The 23,858-nt window shown below is 40.9% G+C and overlaps 1 protein-coding gene across 5 annotated transcripts in view; it reads right to left on the bottom strand.

Moving 5' to 3' along the window:
• ATP8A2 (ATPase phospholipid transporting 8A2) overlaps positions 1–23,858 on the bottom strand; it is a 340,357-nt gene that overhangs the window by 184,719 nt on the left and 131,780 nt on the right. For all 5 annotated transcript variants that reach the window (XM_075742143.1, XM_075742141.1, XM_075742144.1 and 2 more), the window contains one exon: positions 16,109–16,281. In XM_075742143.1, coding sequence (XP_075598258.1) covers positions 16,109–16,281 — 173 coding nt within the window. The remainder of the gene's footprint in view (positions 1–16,108; positions 16,282–23,858) is intronic.

Here is a 23,858-nt window from a genome sequence, read left to right as displayed (position 1 = left end):
CGCTGCATTAAGTATTCCTCTTTCTGCAAAATAAAACCCAATTTTTTTAGAAGGAAAGAGTATGCTTTCTGATTTACACATACCAATAGTTTATTGGTCACAGGTCTGTTAGTCTTGTAAATATTAGAGATGTACCTTCAGTGCTGGTGTTAGTATTTTATGTAAGGATAGATGCAGAATTAACGTTGCAGACTCTTATGGTTAACATACAGATACAGAGCCAATTTCTCCACAGCAGACACTCTGATGAGCAGATACACACAGCCTGTCTACAGAACCCTAGACTTCACACTATGCAGTTTATCCCATCGAGGAAGCTGGTGGCAGCTGCAGCTAAACTACTTTCAACACCTAAGCCAGTTAGATATTTAATTAATTCCACAGCCAAACAGTAGTTTGTTGTTTTACTTTAAGGTATTGGTGCTGCATTTCTTTTTCCAATCTGTTGCTATCACCAGCCTTTCAAAACCCACTTGCTAATTTTGTAAATTCGGCAGCTAATCCCTAATCCCTTTACGTTTAAAAATAAAGCTACTCTTCATTTACAGATGCCCTTTCGCTATTGTTGTGAAACAGATCCCACCCACGTATCTGCAGAACCACTCCATTTTCTGAAGCCACCCTGGAACAAACAAGATGTTAGTACAGCCCCCGCAGTGCAAAACCTGCAGGAATCAGCATCATCACATACATAACCCCGATTTTACAGAGCAAACTACAGGAAGGTCAGGTGTCTCAAGTCTCTATGGCAAACTGGGAGCACAGATCAGGTAGTCAGACTTCCAAAACAAGCACCACAGATGCAAAGTCACCCAGTTACTGCTACCGCTCTTTGAAAAGTCTTCAGAATCTGAAAGGCAAGAACCTAAAAACGGATTCACAGCCCATCTCCTTTCAGAGAAAGCATCGCTGTGTCAGTACCTGTGCTCCTGCAGACTGCCAATTTCAGCATTACAATTTGACTTTCACATCACTGTTGGAATTCAATTGTTTAATTAAGGTGTGGCTAAGCCACGTGCAGACGCAATCTTTGCAAGTTTGCATTAAACTGGAAAAGACATGCCAACTTGAATTGACTTGAGTCAAATATACATGATTCACAGGCCTATATAATGCATTACACTCAAACACAGCCTTCATGCTGCTAGCACTGATTGTTCAACACTCCAACAGGATCTTTTCATAATGCCAGGAGATATGGTCCCAGATCTGATTTCATTGTGAGAGCGAGGCAGAATATTCGTTCACATCACTGGCTCACAGTATAGGATTTCCTAACAGACCATCTTTGAACATTACTTTGCCCCATACCTCTTCCCCGCCTTCTTAATTCTCACCTGCTTAAAGAAATATTAACTGTTTGTAGGCAAACCCTGGGTTCACACGTGGATATCAGAACGGATCAAGGCATCCAAGAGCTTAACTAAACAAGTTAACTAAAAACCTGATCTCTGTACAATGCTATCCAAGTTAGAATGCTAAGAAACTAATGGTCAGAAAAGCTCATTTCTTTAAAACCACTAGAATGTGCAGGAACAGAAGTCCTCTTTTGTTCAGCAGCTTTCCATTCAATAAAATTCCCCATTTGTCTTTGCTTCCCTGGACTTCTTTCCTCTTGCTAATCAGTGCCAGCCGCCAATTAGGACTGACAATAGAAGAAAGTCTTTTTATGATCTTCAGTCATCACTACATAAACCACCATACTGCACTCCATTCTGTACTCAGTTCCTTCTTTTTCTCAAAAAGAAAACTCAAAGTATGTTTACTGGTGTTTTAATCCTTTTCTTGTTCTCAGGCCAAAAACAAAATTCTTTCCAATCCTCCCATTCTGGACTTGGACTGCGAATACTGAGCAGGCACACCGGGCTTGTTGGCTGCAACTGCAGCTAAATTGCTGCTGCCGCCACTGTTCCTGCTCTTACCATCTCGTAAAATATTGATTTCTGCAGCACATACCCAGTAAAGAAAAAAATAAATCAATTTTCCCCTAGACACAGCAAATTGGCAACAACATAACAGATCAGCCTGTCAGGTTGGTATGCAAGACCAGCATCCAAAAATGAACTGAAGACACAATGTGAAGAAGGTGGGAGGGTGTACGGGGAAAAGGGGAATGCAAACAGTTGTACCAGAGGAGAGTCAGAGAAGAAGAGGAGGCTATGACTGCGAAAAATGTGTTTGTTACATCTTTAAAATTATTACTACAGCACTGTTATAAGAAAGCAGTATCATGTATCAGGTTTTCTACAGGATAGCCAGTGATGGTCTGTATGACTCCATCACAATCCTCTACCCTGAGAAATTTTGGCATACACATTGAAGGTGTAACAGTTACAAATACAACCAAAGTAACAAGCAATCAATAAAAAAAATGGGATGAGAATAGTCAAGTGTTTGTATAAGAGGGCTGCACACCTTAAAGCATCAGTGTAAATTTGGAGAACCCATGACAGAATCCCACAATAAAGGTGCTCTTGTTTCTTAAACACACAGCCACAGGCAAAGCGGAATAAGGTGTTGTACATTAATTGAATCTACTTGAAAAAGTATAAAACATGAGCAAAACAAATCTCCCAGGTAGGCTGAAGGAATCTCTTTCTCCCTTGCATTCTCCACTCTCAAAGCTCCCCGCTGTGACCCCAGCAACTTATATTTTTCAGCAAAGTTCTCCACACTCTCTGAAACTCCCTCTACAAGAGCGCCCAGGAAAACCCGCACTGCTGTAGAGCACATGCTGAAATGACAGACCTGCCTCCTTCACACCACAGGACACCTAGGACCAAGAGGAAAGGCTCAGCCTCTTCCTGACCTTCACACATCAACTTCATCTGATCCCTGCATGTCAAGGTACAGAAAACATTGCTGTGCTTCACATACTTTAAAAACAGGCCTCTTCTAAGCTGCCAACCACTGAAAGAGCAACAAGCCAGACCCTTGTACCAGCTGTGGTACTTCACATGACTCTTCCTTTAAGCAAGGGACTGCAGAGACCAAGCACTGGCTTCACCCCAAGAGACGCCTGTGAAACCCAGAGCTCCTGGAATGCTTCTTCCCCTTTCAGCACAGCCATGAGCCGCACACCAGGAGCCAACCGTTGATAATAGGCACAAATACACATTAAAACAGAGCGCCAAATCACTGGAGCTTTTTATATACTGTAATAGATCCCAACTGTATCAAAACATTAATATCGAGCTCTCAGGACTAAGGATATGGCATCGGGTCCAGGATACATGCTTTTAAAAGATCCCTAAATGCTTATTCATATAATAAGCCACAAAAGCTCTAAAGAAGCTGTTGCCATCTGTTTTCCGGACTCCAACATTTCTATACGATCCTCTCCCTACCCCCACCAACTGCTATTTTCTAGAACACACAGAATAGTAGGGGTTCAAAGGGACCTCTGGAGATCATACCATAAACAGGAGACAAAAGAAACTAAAACCAGAAAAAATAAAACTACAACTGCATCCCTTAGTCACAACTCTCTTCCTGAGTATTGCAAGGATCTCCAAAGCTTTGTAGCATGTGGTACGATGGTGTGTTGTGAATAGAGTTTAAACTTTAATTCTACATTTCCTTACTTTGATAATGTAAATCAGACTCAATTTCTTTTGCATCTGGTTACTTTCCAGTTTAATGCGAATTCATTTAGTACTTGCAATTTGAAGTAGACATATTTGTTTCAAACTAACAATTTGGAGGTGGTGGTTGAAGAGGAGAGAATGGTCAAGTGCTAGGTTTCCTTTGATCCTCAGGTCTTCACTTCAGACCGTTGAGACAGGCAGGGACCCCACTAACCACACCACAGATTTGGTACTGAACACATTTTGTCCTCATCATATAAAACATTAGTCATTTGGATGAGCAAAACAAATAATTCAAAGATACTAGCAATAATTACACAGAACAGGTTTATAAAAACTGAGTAACTGCTTAAGCAGCTTTTTACTTTTCCATTTTAAATTGAAACCAGGTGCAGTGCTTGCTTCGGGAATGCTACAACTACTGTGTTATGCTTAAGGAGACCTCAACAACTGGCTGTTGTTTACAAAAGTGTCCTCCACCTCCCCCACCCACCCTTTAAATTAGATTATCAGCTCTGACAGAGGTAGTTTACACTCTCCAATCCCATCAGGACATCACGTTAAGTGCTTTAAAAGCCCAGGCAAAGACCTTATAAGTGACAGTAGGCACTGACGCCCAAGGAGCACACAGAGCACTTGAAGCCAGTTCTTCCCCCAGCCAAGGGATGAATTAAGCAGTCTCTTCTCTGCAGGGAATATCATGAGGGCTGACCAGAATCCGTAACACTAAAGATTTATATGCTTCCTCAAAACGACTGGTTAAACATTAGAAACTGTGCAGAGAAACGCAGAGATAGGATTCAACTTCTTAATGCATACAGTTTCTCACAGCCCAGGACCTCCAAGACCACAGCACACCCACCGTCACAGCAGTGCACTGGAGAGCAGTCACTGGGTCCACCAGCTTCACTGGGACATGCCCTGCTTTTCAGAAGCGTGCCAGCCCAAACAAGATGCCTATGTCCTGTCTGTATTGATCTCCAGGCTAGCCACAGCATTTCAAAACAACATTAAGTGGTCACAGAAAGAAAGAAAAAGATCAGCAGCTTCTTGTCCATACGACCTGCATGAACCTTGCACATACTTACATATACGTGCCAGGTTCTTAACCAGAGAACTGTGCATAGTCATCTGTTTTAAAAATAGCCATGCAATATTTACTCTCTAAATGTGAAGGTACTTGATATTTTAAAACTCTAAAAACTAAAGTTCAAAACACGAATAATAGTCACCTTGTCACAGGGAAAAGGAAAACTCTAAGTTTCGAAGCACTGCCACACAATGAGGTACTGAACCTTTCACGAAAGCAGTGCACAGTTTTCAGAACAGCTATTCAGTAGTTTGAAGTCACTTCACTGTATCTTTGACTTACCAAAATGCAAAAATGTTAGTGGCAGTAACAGACAATTAAAGGACAGCAAGTTCACTAGGTATCACCCCAAGTCCATCATTAGACATAGACATGGCCAGAACAGTTGAACAGTGTTCTAGCTGACCAGGTACAGCAGCACAGTCTCCCAGAACAGCTCTGTTGTTGTAAACAAGCATGAAGTGGGCTATGGAGCCACTTTTTCTTAAATCTTCACTACTTCACCTATTCAATTAGCCAGACAAAATCAACAAATCCCATGAACATGCTAAGAACTCCTGAGCTCAGCAATTAAAGTAAAAACATTCATTAGATTCTTACACTTGGGCAGGATAAAACTTAGTTCTATATTGCCTTTAAAAGCCTACCCTAACAAAATATCCCTGAACAGCTTAGATTTCCAGCCCACACAAGTTGGTTATCAAAAGAAACAGACATCAGAAACAATGAGGGAGAAAGCTTGCACACATTGCTTCCTTAGACTCCCAAACCCAGTTGTATTGAAAAAATAAAGCAAAGTTTGCCACCCAGCACCAGCGCACAGACACTCCCAAGCACCAGGCGTTAACAGCAATGGGGTCAGATACCTTGAAGGGAACTGCTTACAAGTGTCATCTGATATTTTTTTTTTTCCTTTTTCCTTCTGAGTTGCAATTGGAACTTCTTAACCAACAGTAATGCAGCTACAAACAACATCTTGCAAAGGAGCAAAATGATCAAGCAGCTGCTTGTTGCTCTGGAGGTTGTCCCCAACTCTTAGTCACGTTCTGGCTCCTGCTATACCAACCAGTATTCAACAGTCTATAAAGACCTGATCCGAATAACAGAAAATCCAATAGTACAGATGCTTTCTATTTATAAAAAATTAGCCAAATCTTGTAACTAAACATGTCCACACCAACTCTGATGATTTTATGACCTAGTTGCTACTTTTGTCAGTTTTAAGGATACCTGTTGGGAGATAGGAGAACACCACACAAAGGTTACACAAACATCCCTCAGAGCCAAGACACGCACTCATCTAGTGTTTGGTCAGTGACCTCAATGTCATAGAATCTTTAAGGTTGGAAAAGACCTCTAGGATCACCACAGTTCAGCCTTGGACACACTCATACCCCTTAAGGCAATGTTCAGAGTCATTTCATCTGCTGGACAAAATGACTGACGCACAGTTCCAAGAGACCCATCACACAACTCAAACTGGATTTGGATGATCTGTTCATACAGCCCAGTACCAAGGCACAGAGAAGTACCTCATTTGCAGGATGAGGAAGGTAGAGGTAGAAAGCTTTTAGAGGTAGGAAGTTTTGGAGATGCTCAGCACTGACTTTGACACTGAATATACCACATGCAAAATGACCCTCCACCTTCCCAGTACAGACGGTTCTGGGCTTAACACTTCATGGGATGACACACTAAAGCTAAGAGAGAAATACAGAGAAGCAAACTACAGCAAATGGTTCTGAATACACACCAGAACAGCCTTTCTTGAACCGCAGAGAAGTTCTTCTGCCCTTCCAGCCCCCACAGAGGCTGCCAAATCCTGCCTCTCCGCCCAGGATGATCAGTTCTTCAGCCAGCAACCTGTTACCACGTGCTTCTGAAGAACAAGGTGCTGTTCTGCAGGAAGATGATAAGCATTTGAGTTCTCAAACAGATGTCTTCATCCCACCTTCATCCAGTTAGTAGACTGTCTTCATTTTGAGACCCTAACACACGTCTCAAGTTCTTTTTTGTTTGTTTTTAAGACTTTTTGGTTCTTCCTTACTAGGGCCCACAAGTAATAGCTCTTTCAAGATCGCATGTAGGCAAATAACCACAGGTAACCTCCTACACAGGTTTAGCAGCTCTGATCTAAGAGCTCCCTATGGGAACTTGAGATTCTGTGTGTTGTACACAAAAGGGCATAAATAAAACAATACCAGAAATGCACAAAGACAACATATTTTATAAAGTGAGATATGTGACAGAAGAACTGTGAGATGGAGCAATTTAAAGTCTAAGTGTGTGCCATGACATTGAAAACAGCAAGAGAAGGAGGATATGAAGGAGCAAGATTAAAACAAGATTATAATTTTCAATGCCTATCACTGTATCTATGACACTATGGGAGAAGCAAGTTTAAAAGAGTACAAGAAAACTTAAGGCAACATAGATGCCAAAAAGAAATATCAAAGCAGCCTTCCCAGAATAGGGTGGAGATATCTACACTTGATTTTTCAGAGAAAGCACAAGAAAAGCCTGAAAGTGAATGCAGAATTTGAGTTTTTACCATTTTAACCCTGCTGGTGTTGTTCAGAACATTGACTTCTTGTAAGCTGAGTGGTAGTTCAACTACAGCAGAAAATGTGGTTTTCCTAAAGTTTTAGTGTATCTTTCTAAGTCCAGGTATTCCTCACACATTTGTTAGCTTACCTTTTCTTAGAAGTAATAAGGAAAATTACTGGCACAGAGCAGAAGATTTTTCTTTTTTGAAGGATGAGTTTAGTATTGCTCTGCATAAGCAGGTGAGCACCACATACTCAGGACTGTTAGCATATAGCAGACTGCAATACATAGGAGATCTTGCAAAGAATTATTTCTGCTCTCTGTGGGCAACTGTGCAATGGAAAGTCTAAATCCTCCAAAAGCTATCACACCATCACCTAGGGATGGCTATTTTGCTAAATCACTTCCAGTTGGGCAGCCTTGATTGCCCTGCAGAATATGGTGGGATTTACTCTGTTAAAGAAAAGGCAAATCTATACATCTTGCCACATTTCAGGCACGTAAGCGTGCCCAAAAAAAAAAACAAAAACGCATAGCCCACTGGAGCCAGTGCCTCTTCACCTCACTGCACACATGAGTTTGCTTCTTATTGTAGCCGAAGAGTTTGTTTCCCATTCTGGCCTGTTGAATCAAATCAGGTTTACCACATTTCCCTCAAGCATAGTTTTGTTTTTAATTACCATGACTTCAGAGATACAAACAGCAGAGAAATAACTTTAAGCATAGCCATTCTGTTCAGTGCGAGGTCAGATTTTCCCAAGTATCTAGCATGGATTCAGCTATGCTCCTACTGAACTTGGTCACACACTAGTCAGCTTCCACCAACACTAAGCACTTTTGGAAACTTCAACCAGAGCCATTTTACCAGTTCAGTGTCCTGGATATTAGTATGGTGCACTAAAGCCCAGAGTTCCCATTAAGTTAATTCCCTGCAGTACTAAGCAGCTTGCAGAACAGACTGTTCCTGCCTCTGTAATTTTATATCCAGTACTTTTAACAATGGAAAATACAATATTTAAGCTGGTCCTGTGGGACAGAACACAAGACTTTGCTGGATCTTATGAAAGGAGTGCTATCACAGTTGTTTTGAGTGTCTTGCTTCTGAATGTAGTGCAGCACCACATATTCTTTACAGGCCCTCGTCTTCTGTACATTCATGCATCTCACTATTAGTGAAACTCCAATATCACATTTGGAAGACAAAAATAAGTATTTCAATAAAAGCAACGAGTATCCTCAAATCCTCTCCTCCTAGGAAAAGTTCCGAGATCTTTTATAACTACTCAGTATTCAGACAAGGAAATTCAGAATCGTAAGCAACGATCAAGATGAGGAGAGTTACCTTTTCCCTCTTAACATTCTCCAAACTACTAGAAGAACACAGAAAAGGAAAAACATTTCCTTGTAGTTGCAACTTGGTGAGCAAGGAATTAAAGATCTTTTCTATGCAGTCGGAAGCCTTTACAAACCAGTTGCAAGACTGCAGAAAGGCACCAGACCCTTGGCCTCCATCCAGCCTGATGGACCAGCAGGGAATTCCTTCAGAGGAAACATTCAGTCACTACCTGGCAGGCAACATACTGTTCCAGGAACTCAGGAAAGGGGTATTTGGTGCAACAAGCAAGAAGCACTAAGAAATAAGAGGGCTATGTCAAGAGTCTAATTGTACCAGAATGCCTGAACAGCAAAAATTCTGCATTACTGAGGTCTAATGGAGAACCAGAGTGTTGACACAAACTTGGTTTGGGGGAAGCTTCGGGTGAGACAGGACAGTTAGCTGCAGTTACGCTTCATCATACCAAGAAATTGTTCTTACCAGATATAGAAGTATATACACCAATTAAGAGTTTTGTACACCCTGTCAGAGACCACACGTTACATATGCAACACAAGCCGTCTTGAAAGAGCTCAAACATCGTGCTGATGGTTAAGTTAGAAAGTTAATTTACAACTGCGCTGGCAAACTGGGGGGACTTGGGTAAGACCAGGGTCAATACGCATCATCTCCCAACTGTAAAAATAAATAAATAAAAAAACCCCACCACCAAATAACCCCCCAAAAACCCTACACATTTTGTTTAAAGACAGTGGTGATAACATTTATGCTTCCAAAGTTATTTTTACAAACCAGAAGGCTAGAACCAAGGCTCACCGATAGTTAGAGCCAGGTTTCAGAAGCAGGACCTTGCCGTAGTACCTCTGGGTTATAACCTGGCAACCTTTAGCATTCACAGACACCCTCGCAGGAGCTTTGTGTAGGAAGTGAAGAATATTATATTCAATAGAGAAGGCAGGGGGAATTTCAGTGAGAAGAAAGTAATTGTTCAAGTTGGAACTTGGCCAGAATATAGGGGTTAACACACTAACACTTGCGGAAAGAAAAATACACCAGTACTATGAATTTCTCGTGGAACAGAAGGTATTCCAAACCACAGTTTTATCTTTCTTCTAAAATAGCGTACGTTCCAGCAGCATAGTGTTTTCTCATGTGCAGTATCTATGGAATGTTTATTTTCCAATTTGGGAAGTGCAGCACTAAACATAGCATCGCTGGCTGCTCCCGCGCAGAAACCGAAAAGTCTGGGAGCAATTTGGAGAAGGTACTGTGGTACAGTGAAGAAACTGATACCGATACCATTTCCAACTGTTTGCAAGAGTTATCACACCATTGCTCAAGACAGAAATTTCACTTGCATTTTATGAAATGCATCAAGTGAAATACTAAGATTTTGGTCACCTAAATACTAGACTTATAATGCAAAAAGGTAAGAAATTAACAGCTAGGGTAAACAGTACTTGAAGGATAAACTTGTAAAGTTTTTAATCGGGACATACAGTATTTTTCCTACAAAATTGTTTCCAAAGGAAAATAAAAATGTCAGTTGCTTTTAGCTGTATTTATGCCTTTCCTCCAACTTTTTCCAAATACATGCTGGTAAGTGAATTTGCTAGTAGTAGGAAGTTCAGGTGAATATAGTAGAGTATTTCAGAAACAAATTTTTCATTCATAATCACAGTTACAGGCATGAGAAATCACTCAATTGGTCAATCCAGTATAAAAACAAACCCAACACTAAAACAGGTACCTGATCTGAACCAAAGCATACAAGTTCCAAAAGCATAATACAAATTTACTTAAATATTTTTCATTAGTAACACCAAAAAAGCAAACATTTTGCCAAATAACAATGGAAATTGGAACAGTGGTTCAACTTATTACTTTAAATTGTTTCCTTATCAAATACACAACAAGAATGGGAAATTAATTCTAAGTATAGTCATGGTCACAATAATGGGATGAAATTCACCAAAAGAAATGTTTGATCATCTAGCAGGAGTCATTTAAATTCAGGCTGGCAGGCAATTGAATAGTTACCCAAGGGAAAGAGTGAAACACACTTCACCTGTGTCATTTAAAAACCGAACACCACCAGTCAAAACAGTATCTTTAAGTACTGTTTTTTAGTATAAACAAAAATAATCCTAGGAAAGTGAGTGATTCACAGATGTTTCTGACTTGATAAACATGTATCTCCTTATGAGAGGACTACCCTGAGTCCGGGATGGTTTATGCATCTAATTGATACAGCAACATTTTGGAGAAACGTTAATGCATTTAGGATTAGAGTCAAGTCTTTGCTTTTTTGGGTTCTCAGTTGGTAAGTGACTGGAACAAACAGTATTTTTTCCCTTTTAAACACTAGCTATGTCTTTGAATGATTTAAACTATGACAGTGAGGCTCAGAAACTGTCACAGCTCAGGACACTGATTAATGAGAACAGAAGCCACAACATTCAGCAGAAACTCACTCTGTCACTCAAAGGGCAAGATAATTATTATAAGACGAACCTTCTCTTCAAGTTTGCCTTTCCAACACAGAATTGGCAGTATTTTGCAAGTTTACTTAACTCTTGCAAAGTAGCCAATAAGCTTTTAAGAAAAATAATCACAAGAAAAAGTCCCAAGATTGCTTTACACATACCTACATACACACTGGACAGTTTAGGCAATCATTTCTAGGCATCTGTGAGTATTCGTTATTCAGGAGTGCAGGGAGCACTACATCATGCTGCAACCCCAAACCTTCCTCTCACTTCAATTATCTACAAACATTAAAGCTGCCAGAATGGTTCTTCCCTCATGGTTTTCAAAGTCCTGAGATGAATACTGCTGTCATGAGTCATCAGAAATAGAACAAGAGAATAAGCATTGATAATTTAGTAAGTGACAGATGAGAGAAAACATAAGATGTACATGCAGGAAGCTGTAACACATCCATAATTTTCTTTGGGACCAATTAATGTTAGAATTGGTTTGCATACTCTTAATCAGAATTGTGCTGCAATTTTCTGTCACGAGAATGGGGATCTTTTCTAATGAAAACCAACAAGACGCTTTTTTGATTTAAAAAATACATTCTGAACTACAGCACAGAATGATCACTTTGTCAAATACTAACACCAGCAACAATACGAGACTTAGGGGCATAAATAGTTAAGAGGTATTCCAGATGTTCATTTTGTGAGCTATATTATTAACATCTCCAAATGATGATGGAAGACCAGCGGCATCCAAGCTACAGCCTTACAGCTCAGAGTGCCAAGACAACTTTTCTCTTGTCTCCTCATCTCTCTTCTCATTACCTAGCTGACAAAGTGACACTAAATTAGCAACAGGTATTCTTCACAGGCTGCTTTTTTCCTTCCCCTCTCTCACCTTCTACTTTCAGATCATTAAATCCCTTCCCTTTCAATACCCAAACAGACACTGTCTAGTCAAAGTGGTAGGTTCATTTCAGAACATTTAGTGTCTGTTCTCAGAGCAATGTTTGTGGGCTCATGTCCTCACCCCACACCAGCTCAGACACCCAGCACCATCACCCCAAGCAGTATTGCAGAAGCAGCCAGTAATATAAGCAGAAGAGCAAAAAGACACACTGAGGCAGTCTAATGAGGGATGTGGTCCCTGCCTCATGGCACACATCTCTCTGGAGATGCTTGCTTCATTCCGCTTACATCTGACAGAGAAATTAAAGGAAGAACTACTTCTGTTCCAACAATTATTTCTAAGTAGTGAAGTACTTATGAACTGCTTAGAATGATTTAATCTATAAAATGCCGATGAATTGCTTCTTCCTGATGCAGATCTTGTTATTATGGGATTAAATGCATACAAAGGCAGAGTCACTGTCACCTGCAGAAAAGTTCTATTCAACAACAAAAAAACTGTGCCCAAAGCAGAGTCTTAAAAAAGTATTTCAATTACAAATATTTCAATTCAATGCAGGCTCTTCAGTAGAGAATTAAATATGCTGCTGTAACACGCAAGTTATGTATTTCTCTGCTACTTTTATATTCAAAGCCAAATACAGTGATCTGCTGTACAAACTAGCTTTTTAAGAAGTATAAACATTAGATGAATGATAAAAGTCCCTTTTGTTATGAAATAAAATAATCTCATTTCTACCTAAGCCTTAACATTTTGCTGCTCGCACAAAACATCAATAAAAACAGATCCTTTAAAGGAACATTTGAAAACCAGAGACAGGCAATCGACAGCTCAGATCTCATAAATGAAGTCATGAGTTCAACTGCCTTCCAAACAACATTTACTTCCACTGAAAAGTAAGTTTTGCTTGCTCCTGACATACTGACATCCCAGTCAGTGTGAGGAAAGATAATAAGATCTGTCAGTCTCTGGAAAAACTTTTTAACTAACAAGGCTTTTTCTTAAAGATTTTTATTTCATTTTGCAAGCTTCACCAAATCTCCCAAGGGATATATTTTCCTCCACTGTGCCAGTGGCCTGTAACACTGGAAGACTTAACCCCATCAGAAGATACCATCTCTCCCTCTTAATGCAAAATGGGGCCAGGTTTACTACAGTTTCATTTTAAGAGATTACCCCTGAGAATCAAGTTCAACTACAGTTGATGCCTGAAGCCCAGCAAATTAATATACAGTGTATCTTAAGTATATTTAAAAGAAAATAATCTTTGAATGGCAAATGCAGCTGAAACTCCCCAGAGAAGATGAAAATGTTGTAGTAAATTTATGAAATATTAAGTCCCATGAATTTATGCTATGTTGAGAATGAAACAACTCCTCCTAGAGTGGTTAAACATCATACCACTAAGTTTAAAGACCCAGATCCCCCTCCCAATTAACATTTTTGTTTGAAGACTAACTCTATTTAATTTGAGATTTCCTCTTGCTATACCAATTACATTTTAAAACTTTTTCCTGTGAAGTTTAAGTAGAAAAAAAAAAGGTTTTCTTTCTTCAGTATCAAGCACCTGGCAAGTAAATGGAAGGTTCCTGCAAAGCCTTTAAGGCTATAAAAGGCATTCCTCTTTTTCCCTGGGGATTTAAAACTCAGTTATTTTTATTCCTCTTTTTAAGCCTATGAAATGACATCATCTTTTCCCCTTTGATTTATACTTTACAGTATTTTTTCCGCATTGTTCCTCAATTTGCTAATTCCCTAATAATTAAAACTGCTCTTGGCTTGGTCATGAAACAACAAGAGAGGAAGTGTCCAGTATTACACATCTCTGCAAATCAGGATCATTCATTATCTTCAGTTAATTACCTATATTAATGTAGCATAATTTTAGTAATTTGCAATTTATCATTTGTTTCAGCTATATAGGTATTTGACCTAGCTTGTCAAAACTTTAAGAAATAAACTAACAAACTGCCTTGGAAGGTTCTCTACCAAAGCATCGTGAGAGAGTATGAAAGCAAGCGCTTCCTATTTGCTCAATGTTTGTTAACTTCCCCACAAATACAACAGCATAAGTCTACAACATAGGCTCAGTTTTCCCTTCCTGGGCACTTGGTACTCTCCAAACCCAAGGTAACTTTGGACAAAGAAGAAAAGGCTGACCTTCTTCCTAACACCTCCATCTGGGCCTGTCGCATCCAAGAGAAAATTGCTGCAATTGTGTGAGCTCCCTCTTGTAAAACACTCTTGTTCACTCCCATCAAAACACCTGCAGAAGTGAGACCCCTCCTCTAACACCTCATGCTCTCTCCCCTCTACTCCCTCCAAATAAAAATAAAAAGCAGCAGCAGCAAAAAAAATTGCTATTAAAGAACTGATTTAAGAAGGTCATTGCCATTGACAATCATTTAGAACAGGATTTGAGAGAAGGACAAAGAGCGCTGGCTGGAAAAACAGTCACAGAGTCCTAGAATCACCAAGGTTGGAAGAGACTGCTGGAAATGAACTAGTCCAACCCCCCTGGCTAAAGCAGGGTCAGCTAAAGCAGGTTGTCCAGCACCATGTCCTCCAGCTGGGTTTTCCATGTCTCTTCAGAACAGAGACCCCACTACCTCTCTGGGAAACCCACCATCCTCACAGTGAAAATAGTGGGGGCTTTTGTGGTCAGACGGACATTCACATGTTTTAATTTATCTGTTGCATCTTGTCCTGTCACTGTGCACTACAGAGAAGAGCCCAGCTTCCTGAATTTCATTCACTCCTATTACATATTTATACAAATTGATAAGAACCCCTCTGAGCCTTCTCTTCTCCAGGCTGAAGAGTCCCAGCTCTCTTAGCCTCTCCTCATATGAAAGATGCTCTAGTCCCTTAATCACCTGCGTGGCCCTGCACTGGACTCTCTCCATTAAACCTGTTTGTATCTTATATTGAGGATCCCAGAACTGGACACAGCACTCCAGATGTGACCTCACCAGTACAGAAGTACACAGTGCAGAAGAAGGATCACCTTCCTTGACCTACTGGCAATGCTCTTCATATAGCCACCCAGGATGCTGTCGGCTATTTTTTTTTTTTTTGCTGGTAGAGTGCATTGCTGGCTCATGGCCAGCTTGTCCACCAGGACCTCAAGGTCCTTCTGGACAAAGCTGCTTTCTAGCCTGGCAACCCCCAGCGTTTACTGGTACACAGGGCTATAACTCCCCAGCTACAGGACTTTGCATTTCCCCTTCTTAAGATTCATGAGATTTCTCTGTGCTCCATTCTTCAGCCCGTCAAGGTCCCTCAGAATGGCAGCACAACCATCTGGTGTATCAGCCACTCCTCCCAGTTTTGTATTGTCTGTGAACTTGCTGAGGGTATACTTCATCTGATCGTCAGGTCATTAATGAAGACACTGAACAGCACTAGTGCTAGCCCCAGTACTGCACCCTGCAGTACACCAGTGCAAGAATCCCAGCACTTGGAAAGAAACTAGTCAGAGATGGAAAAAGCCAATGGGTTCATCTGCCTCAGGTGCATGGACTGCAATTGCTTTTGACAGGCAATAGTTGTATGCTAGCGCGCACTTTATATAATAAGACTGCAAAACAGTAGTACAAGATCTTCATATAGTTGTTCCCCACAGAGCAGGTCTTGCTTCTATAATGCAGAAAAAACTTCCTGTCTACCTAAACCAACAATCCCTTCTAGGTCACAGTTCTCCCCGAATAGCAATAAGCACAAACACACATCCATACGCACACAGTCCTACCACCAGGAGGGAACATGCTGCTGATCGAATGCTCACCTTGAAGTTGTACAAGCTCTACTGCACCCTGTAGAGCAGGAAGAACTGAAATCTTAAGCTTTGTTGGCTTGTCCATCAGCCTTATGAACACTTTCACAGACTTGTCTGTGGCATAAGAGGAATACCTCTCTACAGTCCTCCTTTACTCCTCCCAACACAGCCTTGCTTTGTAATAGTTCCACAGAAATCAATTATATTATCAAGTGGTTCACCACTGCAGCTTACCTCCTTTTGAATATCACACTATTTCCCCTACTTCTGTATTTCCTGTAAGCACTGTAATCATTACAGGAAAGTTAACATACTAAGTAAAATTTCACAGGTGTCACACCCATTTTATTACCAGAAGAAGTCCCAGAATTTCTTACCTGCAACAAATGACCGCTTTACAGGAGAGTGCCAAGTCCAGAAAGCTCTGCCTGACTTCAAATGAAAGGGCATACTTGAGTGTGTGGCCATCGATAATCAGAGCAATATCATTTTCCTTGCCCAGCGACTCCCCCAAACTGGTACAATGTTGAGTCAGAGAGGCTCTTGTTGCCTGAAGAATAAAAAGAAAGAAATCATGTTTCTTCCTAACATCAGAAAAGCGCATCCAGACTACAGCAAGGCATCTCTGGACTGTGCAACAGAGCACAGTATACATGCACCCGAACTAGTACTGGCACGAGTTAGTGTTTCAACAGGACCTCATGCAGACATTAATTCGGGTCACAAATCAGCAAAAGCTGCATCACCTTGCCTAGGAACACATGCCTTGTTTCCACCTGGCATCTCCACTATACACCCCCACGTGACGCACGTGACCATAGTAGTTGTGATAGATTCTCTCCAACTGTAGGGCAGGTATAACCTAATGCCTTTCATGACTTTTGACACCAAAGTATTACTGTTTATTCAAACAGTATTTCCTACCCTAAAAATATTTTCACTGACAGCTGCTGCTGGGAAAAAATAAAAATCAAGTGTTCATGTTTCACTGTCACCCCAAATATTTCAGCCTTCCTACCGCAGTGAAATTCATGCTTAAAGCAGTCTGTTCCATTCCCATGCAGGTTAGTTTAACCATCAGTTCCAGCTGAGTTAACCACTGCTAAATGGTTCACGAAATTGCTCATGATTTCAAGCATACACACACTTTGACAGAGAAGGTCTTGACATCGGATGGCAGAACATGAAAAGCAAAGACTTCAAAATCAAACACTGCGTTTAGGTGACAAATGATCACTAACTGCTGGATTATATAATTGTTCAGTTTTTCCCCTTTGTTAGAAAGAAACAGTATCAGTGGCATACACAAAAATAACTGGTTTCTGTTTTAGCAAATCCTCACCCAGTTCCCTGTCTAGCATTCTCTCCACTCAAACCAGCCAAAAAAAAAAAAAAAGAGAAAATGCACTCCTCATCTTAACTGCAACTTTGAGTAACTGTGCTAAATCAGGTGTTACGCATGCTTCTGCTTATTGATATTTCTGATCTGCATGTGCTGGTCTAAGCAAACTATGTTGGTTTTTTTTCTTCGTATAACAAGAAAAAACCTCTAGAACAGAATTATAACTCTCTGTCAGAAATGAAAAAGTGTGATATTTATGCCTCATTGCAACTCATTCATCATTTTACAGATCCAGACTTCTCCAGAGGATGGCAAAGCCACAAACTGTTGACAAGTGCTGCATTTCCTATTTGCACCTCTAATTTAACAGACAAACGTTAAAAAACCCTTGAGGTAGCTAAAGTAGTTATTTTGGACTATACGCCTACTGGTCGTGAGGAACAGATGACCTCAAAGGCCAGCAGTGATGTGGAGTCTGGATTTCTCTCTCTACATTCAACCAAGAACAGGAGGTGGGGTTTTCGCATATGCTTGAGCAAACTATCAAAGACACATAGAGAAACCTGCATACATGAACCCCCTTAGGAAGATGGCAAGAGAAGGATTTAAAGTTGCATCTCTTTCACATCTAAGACATCTGAGCCAAAAAGCTCCAGTTCCATACTGCATTATGAAAATAGCAGGAAACAAGTTCACATTCCTACAATACTTCCTTCAGTGATCACTCCAGCATCTGTCCATGAAGGGAAGAGATGGGAAAAAACAATGCAAAGAGCTTCTCAATACTACAGTTTAATCTCTTAGCTAAGCTTTCTGAAGCTGTTTCTGTGCATCCTAAAGAACAGAAATGTCATACCAAGGTGGGTTTTTTTCTGTGAATAAAATGATGGGAAACTCCTCTGACAAGGGTTCTTGCAGGGCTGTTTCTCACTTTTTTCTCTTCACCCCTCACCATCTGTGCAGCACTTTATCCTTTCTTAACCATGCTTTCACAGAAGTGCCACAATCTTGGCTGAGGGGCTCAGCTGTGCCCTGTGGAGGTGGCTGAGTATGGCATAGGGGAACCCTGGCCTCTCCTCACCGAGGCCCCTGCAGCCCCCAACACCTTGCCACGGACACCCAGAACAGCCAATGGGGTGGGCACTACTACAGTGCTCAGGGAAGCCGAGGTAAGTCAATTCAGAATGTCAAATCACCAGAGCCCAAGAACTGCTCTGCACTCTCCAGGACGAAGACCCACAGGCAGTGCTTCTGGCTCAGGGCACAAGACCTCTCCTACCCCCATCCCCTCTTTTTTTTTTTTTTTTTGCCTCTGATTACTACTCTTCAGTAAGATCTCACTAAGCCAAGTTCTCATGCTACCTAGAGGCCAAGTGCCCGTGACATTATGTCTGCTCAGGTGTTGTACAGCCTCTCGGTGTTTCCCAGCCTCCCAAAGCCTCCATGCCATCAGCTCCTACTGCAGCCCGCAGGAGGGACGGATTCTGCCCAACACAGCGCTGTCCTCTGGTCCTCTCACTTCCCCCTGCTCCCATTTTGCTGGCAAAGTTTTAACGAGGTAGTAATAGTAATACTCACCCTAGCTAGAGGTATCTTCACTGTAGCCATCAGCAACCACAACCAGTCCAAACTTCACCTCCATCACAGTAACAACAGAATCATCCCAAATACTTCAGACTTTGACCATTCCAATAATATTTTACTGAAATAACCAGCAACAAATGTGTTCCCTTTCTGTCTATTTAAGTTTTTTTTACAAAGATTTCTATACAAGATTACATCAATGATCTTTAAATGCCCATGTTCATAAGGTCATGGTAAAGGATTTTTTGCCTTCATCTTTTTATTTCCAGCTCAAATAAGAATCACCTTGTTTCAGAAAAATACACGGGCTTCCCAAACTAAATAACTTATTTTAAAAATGTTTTCCATACATAATACTGAGTGAACTTGATCTGATTTCTGTCTAGACAGACAGCCACCACAGTACACTGAGCAGCAAGACTGAGTGTACCATGATGCTTAGAGGCTTCAGATTTTTGCTTGCCTTGAATCATGTTTCTCATACAAAACTCGGTAAGAATGCTGAGGTCTGAAATGCATTGCAAAGCTGCTAAACGTGGCAGCACTTCCAGCCATCTGCTGCGTAAAGTTCTGAAGTTTGATTAGATCAGTTTTATACCAATAAAGCCAGTAAAATGAAATACAAAAATAGCCACACTCAATCAAACCAGACCATGTCTGAGGCCAAAAGCAACCAGCTGGGAATGAGTGCAAGAGTACAACGAGCATATACCAGCACCCCCAGAAGAGCCTCTGGGTCCCCCCAGTTGGAAGTTCAGGGACCTCCTGAGCCAGGTGCAGGATCTGTTATGGGACAGCCTTCGATCCGCAGTTACCATCAAGAACTGTGGGAAGTAGATCCAAAAGTTAGCAAGGGAAGAGGGGTCATCTCTCCTCTAGAGTAAAGCAGGATGCAGAGCAGCATGCAGGTAAGGAGGAAACCCCAAGAAACATTGGCGATTAAATGAATTTTGGGTGGTGAAGAAATTGAGGACATGATGGAAGTCAAGACAGCATTGCTGAGTGGGGAAGGAGGATCAGGTAGTCAGAATGACCGAGCTTTCCTGGGCCAAACAGGTGGGAGGAGAATCAGGCCACTTTCACACAAAGGGGAGGGGGAGAAGTTGCTTTGCAATTTATTCTCTCTCCCCACCCACTGATGGGGTAGTCAAAACAAACTCTGACTCACTAAGAAACTAGCCCCAAACTGGAGGCAAATTTACAGATTACATTTAAGTACAGAGTGCACAATTCAGCCACTTCAGAGACGGATTACATTTTGCACCTTCTTCATTACAAGAATGACTGTGTCATTCCCTGCTTCCCCGTTAAGCAGTGAGGGATTAGATTTATGACTTCATAGCATGCTTTATTTACACTGTACCTGAAATTTTAACACAAAGTAGATGACTGTGCTTAAACCATTACAGACTGGTGCAAGGAAAACAAGGCTATGACTTGGGGGAAGAAACCTGTTTTCTCTACTTCAGCACTGCTATGTAGTGACAACATTCGCAGCAATCCCAAGGATAGTGTAAGGGAATCAGTTCAGGTAATGTCACCAGTAACAGAATTCTAACCCAAGAACCCTTGCCCCTGAGATACTGGAGTAAGCGTCATTTCTTCTTCTTTACTGCTTCCTCTCTGTCTTCCTCAAACCTTTTTCTTGCTCTCAAATGCAGAATTACCCCTCTTCCTTCTCCCGAATCCACCCGCAGGATTAAAAACTTCTGACTACTTGAAATCAAGTGAGACAGTCCCTGCCCTCATTCCTTTGTCTAAACCTTCCGGCACTTCAGAGGAAACGCGCTCCGTTTCCTGTTGCTTCTTACCTGACCCAAAGGAAGGCGAAGGGCCTTCCCCCACCACCCCCTCCTCCAGAGGCACACGAGAACCTGAGGGCACATTCAGGAGGGTTATTCAACATCCATCATCTGTTGCCCAAAAGAAAAAGTCACACGGCAACAGGAAGACTTAAAGAGGATGGTTCTTACCAGATAAGATTACTAGTCTTCTGCATGGCTTATTATCATGGCTACGCATAAATAAGCCTCATCCAATTCATGCCCTGGTCACTGAACTTACTCATCTTACATACAAGATGTCACAGAATTAGTAACAGGGTTAATAATACCCTAAAAAAAGCTATAAATCAAGGATTACAAATCAGACACCTCATTTAAAAAGCAATTTGTAAAGCTCTCAATATACTCTTCCATATGCATGACTAACAACCTAATAGCTCATACTGCAAAAAAAGCCCGAATTATTTCTGTTTCTTCCAACTACTTACAAATTCTATGTTTGAAAAAAGAAAACAAACTACTGCTCCTGTATGCCAGTGCAATTAAGCAAAAGAAACTAATTCCAAATCTCACTGGGTATATAGTAAAGACTTCCTAAGTAAGCAGATGAACAAACATTTGGAAACCATGGGGAGCTATATCCTTCCGTGGGCAACTCATTACTGATAACTAGTGTAGAAATCTCTACTTTGATACCTAGCTTTTGCTCTGTGTTTGACATCAAGGGATAAGTTTCTTCTTTGAGTCTCATCAAGCAAGAATAAATCAATCCTTTGCTACAACAAGCACGATGGAGCAGAAATCAATAGTAATCCTGAGAAAGCATCCGGATAAACTCAGACCTGTGGAATATCCTTGTCATTTTTACGGAGTATTCATCAAGAATAAACGGAAAGTTTGTCACAGTTTCTAAAAAAAATAGAGGAGAATACTACAAGCACTTCATTTATCCATAATAAACTTGTTTTTTCCTCCCTCAAGATTTCCTTTATACACACAGAACGTCCAGCTGCTCTGGGGAAACCTGGAGGGGTGCCTGCCAATCAGACCTTTTGTACCAGCGTATCAGATAAATTTCCACCAAATATTAAAATGCAGATACAGTTTTATTTAAAAGGTCAAAAGGTGCATCAACTGAAAAGGTTTGTCAGTTTAGTAGCCCTGATTCAGTGGGCTATTCAAATAAACACAGACAACGCTTCCTTAGCCAGCAGAGGACATGTGCACATGCTTAAGCTCTCTGTTGAATCAGAGCAGCATTAACAGTTTAATTAGAGCTTCACAAAGGCTTAAGAATCCATTCAGACAAGACCACCGAGTAAATCAAAGTTGCAGAGCACAAACATTAAAAAAGGATCAGTTAGATTGCAAAAAGTCATCCGCAAAGCTCCAACTGAGGAAGCTAAAGAAAGTACTTTTTGGGGGTTTTTTTGCGTTTTTTTTTTTTAAATTCTGCTTCTACACATTTGACACAGTTGGGGGAGCTGATTCTAAAAATATCAACAATTGACTCGCACAAATGCATTTAAGGGTTAATGTTATGGTACAAACCTTGAACAGAGCATTTACTTGCATTACTGTCTTAAAATAAACTTTCAGATTTTATGGTTCTGTGTGTGTATAGTTTCCATCCAGACCATGGAGTAACAATATTAGTACACTATTATAAATCTCCATAGCAAAGTATAATTTGTTGAGAGGCAGAAAATGAAAACATCCTGAAACAAAGTTTGTGTGGTCTTTTCTCTGGACTGCACTTAGGATCTTTAACAAACCTTTCAATAGCATGTTTGTATATTCTCACTTTCTAAAGCCTCAGAAAAACACTCTGCTATGCTGTCATGGTTTCAACAGGGATAGAGTTAATTTTCTTCCTAGCAGCTGGTGTAGTGCTGCCTTTTGGACTTAGGATGAGAATAATGTTGGTAACACACTGATGTTTTAGTTGTTGCCAAGCAGTCAAGGACTTCCCAGCTTCTCATACTGCCCTGCCAACGAGAATGCTGGGGGTGCCCAAGAAGCTGGGAGGGGACACAAGCCAGGACAGCTGATATTCCACACCATCTGATGTCATGCTCTGTATGTAACTGGGGGAGTTGGCTGCAAGACATGCGGCTCAGGAACTACCTGAGCACGGTTCCAGGCGGTGAGAAATTGTACTCTGCATCACTTGTTTTGTACAGTCTTTTATCATTATTATTTTCTTTCTTTTCTGTCTTATTAAACTGTCTTTATCCAACCCATGAGTTTTACCTTTTTCTTTTCAATTGTGTCCCCCATCCCACTGCAGGAGGGGGAGTGAGCAAATGGCTGTGCAGTTGTTTTAGCTGCCGGCCAGGTTAAACCACTACATATACCCAACTTTGTATCTAAATAACAAAACTGAGAAACAAATTCTGAGATTTCCCAGGCTATCATTTTGTAGTTTAACCAAACAAATAATAATTTTCACATGATGCTTAAGAGTCAATTTCGAAGTCAATGAGCTCTGCTGACTTCACTGAAAACAAGAGCTGACTCCTCTTACTGTAATAAAAACATTAGAAATATTACTACACAGGCTATACAAGATGACCTTAAGGGGTTTTTTTTTGTTTGGTTGGGTTTTTGTGTGTGTTTTTTTGCTTTTAACAGCAGCACAGTGCAGCCCATTCCCTCCCACAAAAGCTTGGGAAATTTGCATCCTGCAGCACAAAATGTTAGTGTGTGAGGCAATCTGGTACCCAACACAGAACGACACTATCAGGTACTTGCCAAGAAAAAAAATACATCAGTAGGACTTGCAAAAACTTTAGCAAGACAACAGCCATTCCCCAAATTTATCTTACAAACTGATACCCACAGAAGAACTGCACAATTACTGTAAGATGATTAGCTCCAAATCTCCTCTTCCCCTTCCTCCCCTGCTTTCCCCGGAAAGGCTCAAAGTTGCTGAGATGACAGCAGGAGAAAGAAATGAAGCCTCGTTTGACAGCAACTACACTCATGTTTCATTCTAAGCATAGAGCAATATGTGGCCCACAAGGCAAAAGGTCTTGGGAAGAAAACTAAACAGCAAGTGGCATCGTGTACCCCAGAAGGCCTCTTTAGCTGAAGAACTACTCACCCCTGGATCTGTCACCTCTGAGACACACACGCTCGTTAAGCCTAAATCAGCCTTACGTTCTGGCCTTCTTGGGCACCTACATTTCATGCACACTTCTTGCATGGCCTTTCCTCCATCTCAGAGGAGCTAAAGCGATTCTCACAGAACAAGCTCCTGCAATAAGAAATGTTAAACTAACACATTAGTTAACTGTAAGTTAAGTCAACTGCATATACTACTTGTTGCTATATTTATCATAAATCTAGAAAGTACTGCTAGTTACAGCAGTTTAAAGCTTTTTCCAGGTTAACTTCTTCCATCATCCTATAATT

This window comes from Balearica regulorum, chromosome 1 (assembly GCF_011004875.1).
Source record: "Balearica regulorum gibbericeps isolate bBalReg1 chromosome 1, bBalReg1.pri, whole genome shotgun sequence".
Classification (NCBI taxonomy): Eukaryota; Metazoa; Chordata; class Aves; order Gruiformes; family Gruidae; genus Balearica; species Balearica regulorum.
The sequence above is the reverse complement of the archived record's forward strand: the minus strand, read 5'-3'. Positions and strand labels throughout refer to the sequence as shown.